Source organism: Geospiza fortis, unplaced genomic scaffold, assembly GCF_000277835.1.
Source record: "Geospiza fortis unplaced genomic scaffold, GeoFor_1.0 scaffold471, whole genome shotgun sequence".
NCBI lineage: Eukaryota > Metazoa > Chordata > Aves > Passeriformes > Thraupidae > Geospiza > Geospiza fortis.
The window spans coordinates 830,196-845,770 of NW_005054443.1; the positions used below are offsets into that span (position 1 = coordinate 830,196).

Here is a 15,575-nt window from a genome sequence, read left to right on the forward strand (position 1 = left end):
TGTTTGTTGTGTCTGAGTAGCGCTCCTCTCCACCAGATCGGTTCGCTTAGACAAGACTAATTCAGGAACATGAGGAGTAGTACGAATTTGCTGTTAAAAAAAGAAACAGGAAAAAAAAAAAGTAAGCAGAGAACTATTGGGGGAAGAAGTAAGAAGCGTTGTGTGCGGGCAGGAAGCGTCCCGTTTGCAGGACTGCAGAATTATCTCAGGTTTCTCGTTTCCTAGGAACGTAGTAACTTCCCCGTGGGTTGTTTTGTGGGCGGTGTTTTTGAATTTATGCTAATCCAGCTTCGCTGACAGGGAGAGGAGCCGTGTCTCGGTGCCACAGCTCTGCTGACAGCCGGCAGCGGCGGGCGCTGCCGCCCGGCCAGGCCATGGGCTGGCGCTTGTGACAGGGTCCCTCGCCCGGCCCTCGGGTCTCCTCTGTCGCCAGCAGCGGGGCCGACATGTGCCTATGACCATGGAGATGAAGGACTCAGGCAGCGTGGTGCTGACAGCCTACCATCCCCACAGCCCGGCCAGGATCCCGGGCATGGAGCAGAGCTTTGTGCAGGATGTGCCCCCCAGCCACTCGCCCGGCAGCAGGTAAAGGCCGAGCGGGGGAGCGGTGCCCTGGCCCGGTGTTTTGCCCGGCTCGGACACTCGAGAGCACTTCGCTCGTTTCTTGTCTCCGCCGGGAAAGTGATTCAGCGGGTTGGGGTTGGGAGGGGGAAACACGAGTGCCTATGTTAAATCTTGTAAATCGACAGTTCAGACCAGTTTCCTTCCCAGGATACTCAACAAGACAATCCCTCGGAAAAAAGGCACGTGAATCAGGCTTCTGCTCAGAGAGTTTAGGACTGTGCTGCCAAAGAGTGAGGTGGTGGGACCGGCTGAGCTTGGCGCTCAGAAAGTTGATTCTGGCTTTGGTTTAGAGGATTATTTAATTCCTTCTCCGCTCACTCGCCGGGTCAGAACCAGCCCTTGTGCTTCTCTCTGTGAAACTGAGGTTGCTGCTTTGCTTTGCACGCACAATGGGGGACTGGATCGCTAAAGACTTAGTCTAAATACGAAAATTCCTTTGTGTTGCAGGAAACTAAGTATTGTCTTAATTAATGCAGTCGCGTGTATGTTTACCTTCCTGCTTGTAAGAATGCATGTATTTGCGCAGTTCAAAACCAAGCGGTTTGAGCAGTTTTACTGTTTTAGAAAATCTGATCTTTCTCCTGAACATACGTATCTGAGTTTTGCAACTTTCTCCAAAAGAAGTGATATAAAAGTTTATACTGTAAAAAGTTGAAGAAAGTAGCAAATCTTGCATTATGGCTTGACTGAAAAAATAAGAACTAAAGTCTAAGGAAACAGCAGATGACATTATCCCCATGAATTAAGTCTGTGTCTTCTCTTAATAAAAATAATTATATTTACTTCATATTGTTTATTTATAGCCCAATAGCTATTTTGTTTTCAATGTCATTATTTAGATTAGCTGCATCTTCCTGTTCTTTGTGTGTTTCCCTGGCTGTCCCATAAAGATAACTCCTTTGTTCTGGTAAACTGCTGTTGGAGAGCAGTACCAAAATACACAATTATATGTTGAGAAAAGAAACTGGAGTCTGGGCGTTTAGATGCAGTAAGAATGGCATTTGCTACTCAAAACAGAGAGCAGTGGTTTGGCATTGAGTTACAGGGAAACACAGTTTTTTGTCCCTGTGCTCTTCCCTTAAGAAGAGCACTAAACTCTATCTCCCTTTAAGTTTGTGAGCAACAGAAATGTGGTGTTTTGCTGTTTTTCTTGTAGGTGTGCTAATTGTCTTGAAATGCACTTGAAACTGAAGCTCAGAGTGTCTGAGGGTTTAAATCACACACATAAATCACATGCATATCACCTACAAAAAGCAGAAGTGCCAATTACAGTTCCTGAAAGAAAATAACTAAAGCGAATCCTGACATTTTGATGAGGAACGTATTTTGGAAGCTTCTGCCGTGAGCCAAAGCCATGCGGAGTCTCTCTCCGTGTCTACATATCCATAAGATTTTGGTGCTGTCTCCCCTTTCTTGTCCTCAACTTCCCACAGCTGTCTAAAAGCAATAGGCAAATTCTGCCATACGGGCAGTCAGTGGCTGTCTGAGTTTCCAAAGCCTGTTCAAGAGAGTGATTTTATTAACCCAGCATGAAGTCCTCTGGAATGCAGAACCCATGAAGGCAAATGGACTGAATGCTTTAGCAAATGGTAAAATAGGCTCTGGCTTAATCCCTACTTCATCTTCTAAGAACTCTTTCCTGGACTGTATTTTCTACAGTCTCCTCTGCCACCATCCTAATGCAAGAGCTTTTATTATAGGTTCTGTCTGGTGTTCCTTGATCCCTAGGGCAGCTACTCACACTATGGCATGTTAACTCCTTAACTCTTCAGGAAAATAATTCAAAAAAGCAGGAAAAGAGCAGAGGTGTCACCCTTTTCTTGTTTGATAACAAAAACAGTTGGGACCCAGAGCCTGAAGTCAGCTGCTTAAGTTACATGTAGCTCTAAAGCTGTCTCTGTTTGAGATGTTTATCCATGAGAATAGAATCTGTCTTGGATATTAGCCTTTAATTTGGTAAACTGCTGACCAATTCTCTCTTCTCTTAGGAATCAAGATACTTCATTTTTCTTCTCATAACATTTTGCTTGGTTTGGAGTGATGCACTCTTTGTATTAGAATAGGTCCACTCACCGGAGTCGGGCTTGGAGTTGTCTTCCAGCTGTTTTCTCTCGCAAAAACTTTCCCTTTGGAAACTTTCTGATCAGAGTTTTCTCACAAAAAGTGGAATCTAATGCAGCCGCAGCCAGCAATTAACTGTGCCACTCCCCACCATTAAAAAAGACACTGATAAGAAAAGAAGGAAAGATTTAAGTAACCATTATGAGCCCCTAAACAAATTAGTAATCTTAAACACTCTTGACAACCCAGACACACAGCTGAGTAGCCCATCTATATGAAAGGTTATATTAACAGATGCATCAGACCACTTGGATTCATATTCATGCCCAACTCTCAAAGGCTGGCATCCTTTGTGCATTTCTAAAACACACTGCCAGCATCAGGGTCAGCATGAAGTATAGCAGCTGCAAGCATTTCCAGTTCTAAGCCCAGTGGGTATATACCCCATTATAAGTTAGAGGATAGTAGCTGGTGGGCTGTAAAGAGAGCAGGAGAAAATTTGCTTAAATTGCTTTGAATGGAGGATGGATCAGTTTGTGGTGAAGGATGGAAAATTCATAGAAGTAATGAAGAGGAGAGTGGGATGAAAGTTTGACTGCATAGTGATGCCATCACCAGGTTAGCTTCCCAAGTAGCATTGGATAACATCAATAATGTGGTTAAGAAAGGGACCACAGATTCCACCCATCCTCCAGAACAAGAGTTCATCAGAGAGACTAAAGACTTAAATATCTTGACTTCAGTTATCCATATAGTTCAATTCTGTCTCTCTCCATTTGTTGCATCTTGCAGACTTATTTAACCCCTTCTCTACATGGGCTGGGGTGAGCCCTGAAAACTGCAGTATTGAGTATCCTAGACTTCCAGGAGAATTCTCCAGACAAACCTTCCTTTAATGCTAATATAACTAGCAAATTCATTTGCAATTTTCTCATGAGATATTAAGGTCTCTTTTCTTAGTTTGCCATCTGCTTTTACATGCTTTTTATAGACATTTATAGTACTTGTATCTTTTTTTTTAATTTATTGCTTGTGAGAATGAGGTCTTGGGGAGATCTCTTGCTTTGTTTGCTTGGAAGTCAGGCTAGCCCTACAGCATACAATTATAGTGGGAAAGATTCCTGTTCTTGTGGCAACCCCATCACTCTTTTTTAATCCTGTTCATTAGAAAATAGATGTCACAAGTAACAGCACCAAAGAAGCCAGAATATCACACTATCCCTGTCTCAGTGCAAAGGTGAAAGTGCTGGTTTATGTTACATAATGGTCAACTTGGCTTCCTCATTTCAGAGAATGAAGGACTTTGTAGTTGTGCACAAATGCTGCTCCTGGGTTATATAGAGGAAAAGTGGGGCCATGGCCATATGTCTTTCTCACATCTCCTTTTTATCCTGTTAGGAGTAGCTAGGAGGAGTTATTCCTGTGCTCAAAGGAAACAGGCATGACCTCTATGCCAAATGGCCAGAGAGCTCTCTAAGGTAATTATGCAATTAGGGGAAGACAAAGCATTCCTAAGTGAGTCATGCTCCAGCTTTCCTCGACTCCAGTATGATAATTAGTGTGTTCCTCTGTTTGCTACCACACATCTACCAGCAAAGAACTCATCCTGCACTGCGAATCACATTTTCACTGCAATGAGTGGCTGTCACTTATGTGAGCATGAAAGAAGAATTAGGGCAAAGAAAAAGCATGTTCATAGGGTTTGTTCCTGCAGAATGGTGTGAGAGCAGCTTTTAAAGTGCACATTAAGCTTTGTACACATGGAGTAACCTTTTCAATCAATAATCATGCAAAGAGCAGCATATATACTACCAAACCTCAGAGCTTGCTGCATAGGTAAAGGACAAAGTAGGTGTCAGCACTATTGATCAGCACAGCCAAGAGCCATTCTTACTGTCTTCCCTAGTCAACTGCAAGTCTGGTACTTCCAGTTGTTTCAGAGAAATGCCTTCCCAATCTCTTTGCATTCAGCATGTCTTGCTCCTCCTTCTGTCAGGGAGGATTTCTGACTTTCAGGCAGACATAACTAAATGAAAGAGTCAAAAAAGAACAGGAATATTTTCTATACTGGTTGAAAAATACGGTGTGGATTGAGTTCCCTGCTGGCAACTTCCAGGATCCCTGCTCTCCAGGTCTACGGCTTGCAGAGTTGGAGCTGATAGTCAAGTCATTACGCTGGACAAGCATGACACCAGATTGTTTTGTAGGATTCATTCTTCCTTGCAAGCCTCAAGATACTACAGATATATGTCAAGGTGAGGTAAAGCGTCATGAAATAATTCCCTGAAAGGAATACAACCACAGGAGGAGTCTTTATGCACCAAAATTTGTCTTGTGACAGGAGGAGCTATGTGAACAGCTCGGGTTTTATCCCAACAGAAGCAGATTTTATCACACTGAAGTAAGGTCTGTAAGCCCCGGGGCCAGGTGATCTGGGTTGGATTTCTGTCAGTGCTGATTGAGCAGCTCCCCAGCTCAGTTGTATACAAGCGATGTCAAGAATGTCTTCTTGGTGATGCAGGATAAACAACCTTAACTATTTTGGATGTTTATCTCACCTTATCATAAACTTACCCAGAAGACAAAAATAAAAATCTGGCTCGTTTTCCACAGTAAATCTTGACATGACTTGAGCCTTTTGCAGTAACTTGGACTCCAAAGCTATGAATTTAAAATTTTAGAATGTACTAAATGTGGTAAAGAAAATCCCACAAATCAGTAGCCTAGGAAAAAACAGCATTGTCACCAGCTGCGCAAAAAATAAATTTTATGGAAAAAATAACCCTTGCTGCAACTTATAGAAGCTTTCTAAAATATGATTGTTAAAGTGTATTTTTATAGATGCTGAGATGATAATTCTTAATAAAATATTTACCAGGAGGATGCATATAAATAAGTCAGACAATAGTAGACACGCTTTTCCTGTAGGTTTTAGAAATATCCTTGTCTTCTGGGAGCCACACTGAGGAATGTAGTATTTATAGCCAGCTCCTCATGTTATGGTTGAAACTAGAGTTGGCTTCTCTGGTTTCTTTTTAGTTTGGTGCTCCTGCTGCTCTCCCTGGTACCTCCATATGTAGAGCTAATGAAAAACATCTGGCACTGTCCTTTTGATCATTTTGTTGGGTTGAGCATTTAGCCAGCTGCCCCATTCATTTTTAACTAAGTCACTTATCTCTGATTACATGAGTGTTGGAGCTGCCTGCAAAAAAAAAAAAAAAAAAAAAAAGTAGGACCTGAGAGCCCTGCGTGCCCTACACAGATATGTTCAGATTGCATCTGGCAGTCTGACATCACTGGCATAACAAACTGCCAGGAATCCACAACCTTAGTGTTACTTTTGCACAGGAGATCATATTAATTCAGTGCAAATGTGTGGAAAATGTGGAAATGTGGAGAGGTGGCAACTGCAAGACATGACTATGGAGTACTAGTAAAAGTACTTAGCTAGAGCAGGATCTGAAAAGCATCTGGTTAGTGCTGTACAAATATAGAATCACATCCTGAAATAGTGTGGGGTATCCACAGCAAACAGCCAAGCTGACATCCTGGATTTCAGCTAACCACAGTAGAACAGCCATTTGGCCCACTGCGATGCTTAGCTCCAGCTGGCCAGGCAGCAGAGCCAGTCCAGAGCCAGCAGAGCCAGCCCAGCTGGCAGCACGTCTGCCAGAGGAGCAGGACCATGCTCTCTGCAGCCTTCAAGTACCACCATGGTAGGTGCATTCAAAGAGCACAGCAGAGATACCCAGAGAATAGAACCCAGAGTCCCATCCCAAAGTGGTGACTGAAGCAAAGCATGCTACCTAGCATTTTGGTCCCCCTTTTCCTTCCTCCTGCTTTCTCTCTCAGTGAAAATCAACTCATACCACCCTGGTCTTCCAAGTCCTGTCTGAGAGCTAGGGACTCAGAACAGGGAGACAAATAACAATACAAGGGAGTGGGAAGAAGAGGGGAGCACAGGAGGACACACGAAGGACCACTTTCCTAGGTGTATTACCTCATTTGCATCCTTGTGTGCAAATAAAAGGACCTGGAATCAGAAAATAAATAACTCATAAATGTTGTTTTGTGGTGGGGATATTTACAGCTGGGCCTCAAGCCCCACCAAACATATGGAGTTTGGAATGGCATTTAAGTAGTGATGTTGAAATCAAAACATGAAATGGTTTAAAAGACAGGTTGTTTGAAGAAGTGCTCTCTCACCCTGAAGGACTATTTCAGCAGAGATCAGCAGAAGTGCTTGAGCTGGCATCCCTTGTAATTAATGCAAGGAAAAGATTGATGATCTGTGAGGGATCCCTCATTTCTGTAATTCATTTTTTTCCCTGCCATATCTCAACTTTCCAGACACTGTCAGAGTCTCTGAGGAGAGTGGAATAAACATTGGAGCAGGGAGCCTTTTATCAGCTTTTTGGTTTAAATACAGTCACATTGTCTCATTTAGGATGCTGTGTAATACTCAGCTACTGTAGGTCTGTGGGATTTTCAGATGTGTAAAATCATCCAGTTTAGCATGGATATATGTTGGATGCTTAGGCAGAAGGCAGGCCTTTTTTAAAATTTCTTGGTGCAGAAGTCCCTCTGAGCAGATAATGAGCAAGATAATGACCATAAGTCTTTTTGTAGAAGGTAGAAGAGCCCTAGCAGAGAGAGACAGAGGAGAACAAGTATATATGTGGACAACAAGTATCAGATGTAGAAGTCCAGCTGTGTTGACATCATTAACCAGATGAAAGACAAGATTAAAGCAACAGACAAGCCAGGGAACTGTGTTTTAAGCACCTGTGCATGAAACCTCAGGACATCGGCCATGAGGTCACTCTCACAATTTGCTACCAGAAATGGAAGAAGCTCTAGAGCTGTAAGTCTTCATATTTTACTAGAGTTAATAAAAAAACCCCTAGCTTTCAAATGGTCAGACTTGGGAAGAGCATAATAAATGTGTAAAGGCCTGAATTTGACTCATGGAATGGTAGGTTCTTTGCTAACTATACCCCTGCAGAGTCTGCAGATAGCCGGACTCTGAGTTAATCAATGCAAAATACAGGTATGGCAGTGGAGAGCCTCCTCAACATCTGTTTCTCTTTCTCTGGCTAATGAAAACTCAGAACAAAATACCATCCAATCGTCTTTTCTGGCCCAGTGATTATCATACCTAGTGGTCAAGAGGGAATTTAGACGTGAGAATGACAGATCCTTTTTAAGGTTAATCTTAGTATAAGAGCAAGAACTGGATAGTTGTAGCATTCAAGCCAATATGAATTAGTCCTTTTTTTAATTCTAATTTAATAAAACATCAGTAATAAATCAGGCAGTGAAACAGCAAGTGGGATATGAGTCTTCTTTGTACATATGGACTGAATTAAAGGACACTTAGGTGTAGTTATAGAGGAATTACTCTGAATTTAGTAGAAATGGAATAAGTCATTAGAGCTCATATATTTTTGTCAATAATTTAACTTAGAGGGCATGATTTGATTATGCTATCTCCTGTCTCAAGTCAGGCTGACTTCTTTAACAGTATTCTTGCAGAACAGGGCATCCATATGAAGTCTTAGATAATTAAAACATAACAGTAACTAGGCCTGTCTTCTTTTTCCAGGACTTCCCTCCATTACTCAAATATTTTGAAAACTTGAATTCTAAATATTTGTCTGGATGTATCAGAGATAAAATCTTTGCTGTAAATACAGGTGAAACCCAGAGCACGGGGGCCTAAGGCATTCTGCAGAGATGTTTTTCAGGCTCGGCTGTTCTTGGCCATTTTGGCCAGATGGTGCCCATGTCATGCATGTGCAAGGAGGTGGAAGGAAGCAGAGAGTTTATCCTGATGAACAGAGACAAGGGAAGCCTTGGCACTCAAGCTGCAGCAGGATTTTAAATTGCAAGTGCTCACTTTTGGAGAGAGGGTGGGGAGAAGGAAACCAGGACAGCCGGACAGCCTTCCAAGCAAAGGAAAGAGGTCTTTTGAGTACATGGGAATCTTTTGTCACCTGCTGAAACAATAGTGTCTGCCTCATATGAGGTCTTTCTTACATCTTCCACTCAGAGGATGCATTTCACTATAAGACCCTGTGATCTGCTGCAATTCTTTGATGCTGCCTTGTTTGCTTACTTTCTTCCCTCATTCTTTCTTTCAATTAGCAAAAGCAATTAACCCATGAAAATTTTAATATTACTGGTAATTTGAATTTTCGGGAAGTATTCATTTATTCTAATTTACCTGTGTGTATAGAATATGTGCAAGCCCATAGATGGAGCGTGAAGTTTATGGTTACCCACGTGTCATTGACAATTCGCAGAGTATATGGCAAACATTAGAAATAATTGTCCTACAAGTCAAATATTAACTGGAATTTTCTTCAAGCATATTTGTTCAAACCATCTGTTGCCTCTGAGAAAGCGTAGCAATTAAAAATAAACAAACAAGACAACCTATGTCAATTTTTGAAGAGCTTTCTTCATCATACAGGACCTCCATGTTCTGTATTTAGGAAGCACACCACATCTTTTTGGGAGAGACATTGATTCTGCAGCTATTTAGTGTGGTCAAAATGCATTTCATCCTTAATGGACTCCATCTCTTATGTCTTTTTTTTAACTACTAAATTTGTTTTACAAGATTTAGCCAACCCTGGCCTGAAGTTAACTGTGCCACACTCAGCACTGCAGTAAGATCATGCAAGCCAAAACAGCTTGCTCCGCTCTACACTGAACACAAGCAAATCTGCAGCTGATTGCCTTACATGTCATGCAGCAATAAAATCATTAGTTTTAAGTAATCATGCATTTGTACATGGAGTTTATTGTCATAGGATGTCCTTGGAGGCTCATTTTCTCTTTCCAGATTCGAACATGGGGTATGGTATTCATGTGGATAACAAGAATGTCTATAATTAACACTTAGTGCTATCAAGAATTCTAAAAGATACAGTTAAGTTGTAATTTTCAGAGGTAACCTTCTCCTCCTTACATGAAACACTTTCTGAAGTAAGAAGGATATGTATTGCTTTTTTATTTCACAGTATTTTTTTGCTCTCCAACACAGGACACTGGAATTTGAGTACTATTAGTATTTAGGCCCAGCTGTGATGTCTGTATTCTACTGAAAATCTGCATTACAGGCAAAAAAGAACCAAATAAAGCAATGAAAAGAAAATATAAAACTGAAGAGATTCAGCCTGACATCATATGGTTTAACAGCAAGATAATAAATCTGTGGCTTTAGTGGATATCAAGATTGCCACATAATGACAGCACACAGGAATTCAAAACATACTTTCATGGGGTGGCTGCAAGCAAATCTGAGCTCCCTCTGCCTGTGCCCAGGAGCTGTAGGACCACGTTAGCATGGAGTTTTTTCCCAAGCCAAAAACCAGCCATGGTGATGCCCCACCTCAGCTGCTGGCTTATGGCCCTGGGGAGCCCTGTCCATCCCACTGACACAGCTGTAGGAAACTTGAAGGCTGGAATTCAAAGTGTTTAAACTAATGCTTCAGGACTGATAAGGGAGAAAAAAAAAAGGTATGTGTTTTTCTGAACAGGCCACTCTGCTGATTAATAGGTTAGGTTGGGTATTTTCAGGTTTAGGTACATAAACAGATACAAAGTTACACTGCATTTTTCTCAAATGCTTTGCAGCCTGGAAGGGAAGCTTTACCCAACTTACTTGAACCATAGCAGAATAACTTGTTCTTTTGTGCAAATCAGATTCCTACAAGGGAAAAACACATGAAAAAGGAGCACTGCTTGTGATGCTCCCTTAGAAAAGCTTATTGACAACAATATGAAAGTATTCATCATCTGAATCCCTGTAGACTCCAGCAGAACAATCAAGGGTACAGCAGGGATCCAGCACTAGTTCTGATGAATAAATTTAAAGAAGATTTTACATTTTTATTAGGTTAGATTTTTTTTCCCTTTACTTAGATAATCCATTTGAAGAGTAGATTTCTGATTTTCTGGAAGAATAGAGCTTGAAAACCTTTTATTTCTTAAAAAATAGTGAGGCCAGTCAGCATCTGAATATCCATTAGAATCTCCTTTCTAATTAAATTTCATCAGCTAGATCAGAAATATGATGATGTTCAGAAATTGCATTGAGCCACATTCAAACACTGTAAATAAGGTTTATAACCTTTATTCTTGGAGCTGTCAGTTCAGCCTTTGGTTTCTGAATCATTTCATGGCATTGATCCAGTGCTTCAGTTATGCTGAAAAAGACATTGACCACTGCAGAAGTGGGTGGAAAAACATCATTCAGCAGTCAGCTGGGTATATCTGCTGAAAGTATGTCTGTAATTTTGTGAAGGAGATGGTGTTACTAAGAACAGATTGGTTTCTGAGACTGCCTTGAACCCAGCCAGCTGTAGTTAAACCCTCAAAGGCTGACAAAGTGCATTCCTAATTATATCAGTGGAGTAGATGGCTGGATTAAGTTACCTCCTTTGAGACTATTGGTGATGAGTTTCCATCATTGGGATAGATTTTGTATTTCATACAAACCAAGGGGACCTCAGGCTGTACAACAATAGGAATGGCCCAAATTCTGACATGATACATACACACCTGCAGGACTACCCTAAAGCCCACAAATAGCCATATCCTGTTAATTCACTGGACATAATGATAACATGTGATAGGCAAATTTTGAAGACTTTGAATAAATTTAAACTTAGTATGGGATTAATCTTTGAAATTAAGTACATCAGTTTGCACCAGATACCAGAAAAAAAAACCAGGAAAATCATACACAGTGGAAAGAGTTCTTCTGGTATCTTTAGAGAAAACACATATTTATGGCTCTGGCCATCTTCACAGGGTCTTAAAACACTCACTGACATCAGTAGACTTAGGCAGCTGGTATAGCTGAAGATATAAGCTGAAGGTCAGTGTTTATTTTTTTGTACTTTTCTATGGTCTGTATTTAGTTAAAAACTTAATACTGTTTTTCCATCATTTTTAAGTACCTATAAAATGAGTAATGCTCTATAATGTGGTTATAGCAGACCAAACTTACCAAATCCTGAAGATCACTTGAAAGTGATGAGTAGATCTCAGAGATAAACAATGAACAACACATTCTTACGTACAATGAGAGGAGTGACATATTCTTACAGAAGGGAAGGAAACCTCTTAATCTTTGATGTCAGTTTCATATTTGATGAGAAGAGTTTGCTCACTTTGCAAGACTGCTGTTGTGCATTTTATGTTTGGGAGACATAAGGAAAATTCCTCTTTGCTTGAGCTGACATTTCTGCTCTTTCTCGCATTTAAACCATGATATCTAAAGCCAGAGAGAGAACACAGTTCATGACACCTGGAAAATCCTGTTTAGAGTTAGGTGCTGTGGTGGACTGATCAGATAAGTCACTCTGGAGAAGAGTACATGTTTGTTTTTACTGCTGAACTGTGGAGGCTAGACAGAGTTGAATCTTTGGATTACAAACGTAATTGACATCTCACCACACTGCAAGTCAGACCTAGAACTCCTCCTGGTGACGGTAGGCTTTGGGCTTGCCTCTGAAGATCCTAGATGGCCTGTGTCAGCATTCTGCGACTGACTGTACCTTCAATACATGTTGCAGTTCTTTTTTGTCATTTATCCTATTCACGCCATTCTCTTATTTAGAAACTCCTAAATTCCACACAGGGATGAATCAGTTATTGAATTTCTCTGTAACTGCATTTCTATTGCATCTACTTTGTGCATTTATTGGACTTTGATGAAAAACAATGAGCTTTGCCAAAAACTACTGAGCTACACAGGAAAGATAATTGAGTGGGGCAGTTCTGTAATGGTCACTCATGATGGAAAAACTTAGCAAGTTCAGTGGGATATTTTTCCTTTTAGATTCATCACAGTCACTTTTTTGGATTGCACTCAGAGAAATATACTTACAAATGGAAATACTATCACAAGTTAGCACTGGATCCTAAAATCCAAACAAAACAATGAAGCAACACAGACTTTCCTTCCTATTCTGATAGCATCACTGGAACCACTGCCTAGTAAAGGGATTTTGTTTGAAAAAACTTCCTTCTGTGTTTTTTTACAGTGCTGTGTGTCTGCATTCCTGTTCATTTGTATGCTTGATTAGCTGAAATCAAATACAGTGATGCAGATCTCGAAGCAGCTATAAAAACTGAAAGTGAGCAATACTAACAGAAAAAAAAATTCTACTTTGGAATCTTCATGGGAATTGCTGTGCAGAAAGCAAAAGAGCTGATGCAAATTCATGTATGTGTTTTTCCTTCATCTTATTTTGTCATTTTGTAACAGAAGTTTACTTTTTAGTGGACTTCAAATAGTCTTGCGAGCAGGTAACAAAGGATGTACTGTTTGTGTCTCTGCCTCATGCACAGCTGTTGTCTGGCCAGCAGCTTGAAAGACATAGCTAGATTTAAAGAAATTCTGTAAGTATTAATTATGGGTTTTTTTCCTCTACCTGTGATATTCTGTGTGCTTTTGGTAATACTTTTGCCTTTTGCTGAGTTAGTCTTGTGGTTTTGGAATGAGTCCTGTAGATTTTAAGAATGGGTAAGGTATTTTGGTTTTTGCGGGTGATGTTGTATCTTCTGAAAATGAATCATTGAATTGATTCTGATTATAAACAGCAATTGAAATTAATAGAAATATACAGATATATAATTTTAGGTGCCTAAGATAAGAAGATAGGTGAAGATCTATGTCATCCTATCTGTATATTCAGAATATATCACTTATGTAAAGATAAAAGAAAATAATACAGTACACATCTGAACCTTAAGCAAGAAAACTTCCAGTCATTAATAGAATCTAAAGGAACTTAGAAGAAAACTCAAAAGTTAAGGGTAAAGTGGCAATTACTTAATAAGAAGTACATAAATAAAAAAGAAAACATACCTAAGATCTACTTGAATGGCTATTCCACAAGTGCCTCTTGCTCGGTGGTTGCAGGATTTTTTTGCATTTGCCTTGTTGTTGACAAAATCTTGGCTAGTCTTTCTTTGAAAATGGGTAATATTTGACAGCATTGGAAGAGATCTTTCTGAGTAGATACCCTTTTTCATTACTAAGTAGTAAAGTGAAGGATAGACTAAAACCATGATGAAAGTAGATGAAAGATCATCAAAATGCTTCAGCTGAGGCTTGTTCTTGAATTCAGGGATTTGTTTTGATGTGGTGCTTTACTTAAATTACTGATTTAATCATGCACTTGTTGAAATTAAAGCTGTTGAAAAGTTCTGTGATTGGATTATGTGGAAAAGAATGTTTGTGACTAGAATATTGAATAGGGATTGTAAAAATTGTTACTCAGAAGTCTGAACAAGTAACTGAAACACATGTTACTGGGCATTTTCACAAAGAAAGCATTTGAAAGTACACATTCATAGCAGATGTGATGGCAGAAGCTTTTTGACTCATTTTGTACATTTCTTTGATGCAACCCTTGAAATGCCAACAGCCAAATGATTTACTGCACTGTATTTGAGTTTTGACTGCTATCCTATACAATATGTAAATAGGAAAGTCCTGCTTCCCTGGAAATTATGATAAGAGTGTAGCTTCTTGGTTAGCTGAGATTGACCTCATGCTACTATCCAATGTTTGCCTAAAAAAATGAAATTAATTTGTTTTGCATGAAAAAAGCAATCAGATAATATCTTGAGTGGAAAGCCTTGACTTAGACATATGGACTGTGTGTACTATAGAAAACTTTGATGATTTACAGTATTTCTAAGTACTTTGAACATTTTTTGATGGATGGGCTGGTTTAATCTCATTGACAAGATAAATAATGAGAGCAGCTCTGTGGCTCCTCTGAGTTGCTGTGGTTGTCTGATTTTCATTGGACACAAACTTTATCATAAACTTACTCTGAGTAGCACTTGCCCTGCGTTTCCTGCAAGGTTTGCTGGACTTGATTTCCACATTGTTAGTCATATTCTGTTTCATATAGAAATGTTCTATACAAAATTTTTGGGTTGTACTTTTTTCACAGATGTACACCCAGGGCATTGTCCAGTTGCTCATGAAGGACAAATTCAGCTTGACTGTGGGCTGTGCCAGGGCATGCTCTCGGGTTCTCCTGACCATTTCCCCAGCTCTTATCATTGCCTTAAAATGTTACAGTAAAGCCAGAAGTCTTTCCCTGTCAGTTTTCAGAACTGCAGCTCTACAGCAAATCTATGGACAGAAAGTGTAGGATAACCAAAGCAAAACCCATCCATAGACTGGTGTTCCTCCTGCAGTTGTGCCAACAGCATTTATGGGACCGTCTTCTGGAGGACAGCTCTAGAAGACTAGGAAGTTCACATAGGAAAATGGCTTAGTTTCATTTTGTTTCTTGCTTGATCAAAAGTTATTGTGAAATTCCCACCAAACTCACAGGTTCTGTCTGGTAGTCAGCTATCCCCAAACTACTTTCTTTCTTTCCTAGTCTGTTGGGGCTCAGAATCACAACCAAGTTGTGATGACAAAACAAACTGCCGCTTACACTGTGAGCTTTTATAACCATTTAGGGACTTGCTTGTAGCACGTGGCTAATAAAAAGTAACTTAACTAGGCTTTTACTTCTTTAATGACAGAATTACTTTGAATTATGTCACATTTGCCATGGACAAAACTTTCACATGGCAGTTAATATAGCTTGGTTGCTAATTAGGAACTTTTCCAGCAGTAGCAATAACATTTTTTGTCTTAACTCTTATAATTATATTCATCTGAAACTCCTTTCCCTGGACCACAAGAACTCCATAACTACACCTAAGAAAAGATTTTTCTTGGATATTACATAGATGTAAAATAAAGGGGCGTTACTGCTTCCTCCAATCTCCACCACCAACTTTTGTGATAGGAAAATCTATGTTTCTCAAAAGTTCCAGGTCATGGTAGTCAACTGTCA

At 40.0% G+C, this 15,575-nt stretch overlaps 1 protein-coding gene across 2 annotated transcripts in view; it reads left to right on the plus strand.

Annotated features, from left to right (window-relative positions):
- Window positions 1-296: 296 nt before the first annotated feature.
- ARHGAP28 (Rho GTPase activating protein 28) overlaps window positions 297-15,575 on the plus strand; it is a 76,089-nt gene continuing 60,810 nt past the window's right edge. The window contains exon 1 of one of the 2 annotated variants that reach the window (XM_031062266.1): window positions 297-585. In XM_031062266.1, the coding sequence (XP_030918126.1) occupies window positions 455-585 (131 nt within the window). In that variant the 5' untranslated portion in view covers window positions 297-454. The remainder of the gene's footprint in view (window positions 586-15,575) is intronic. The other variant, XM_005427378.2, reaches the window with a different exon arrangement.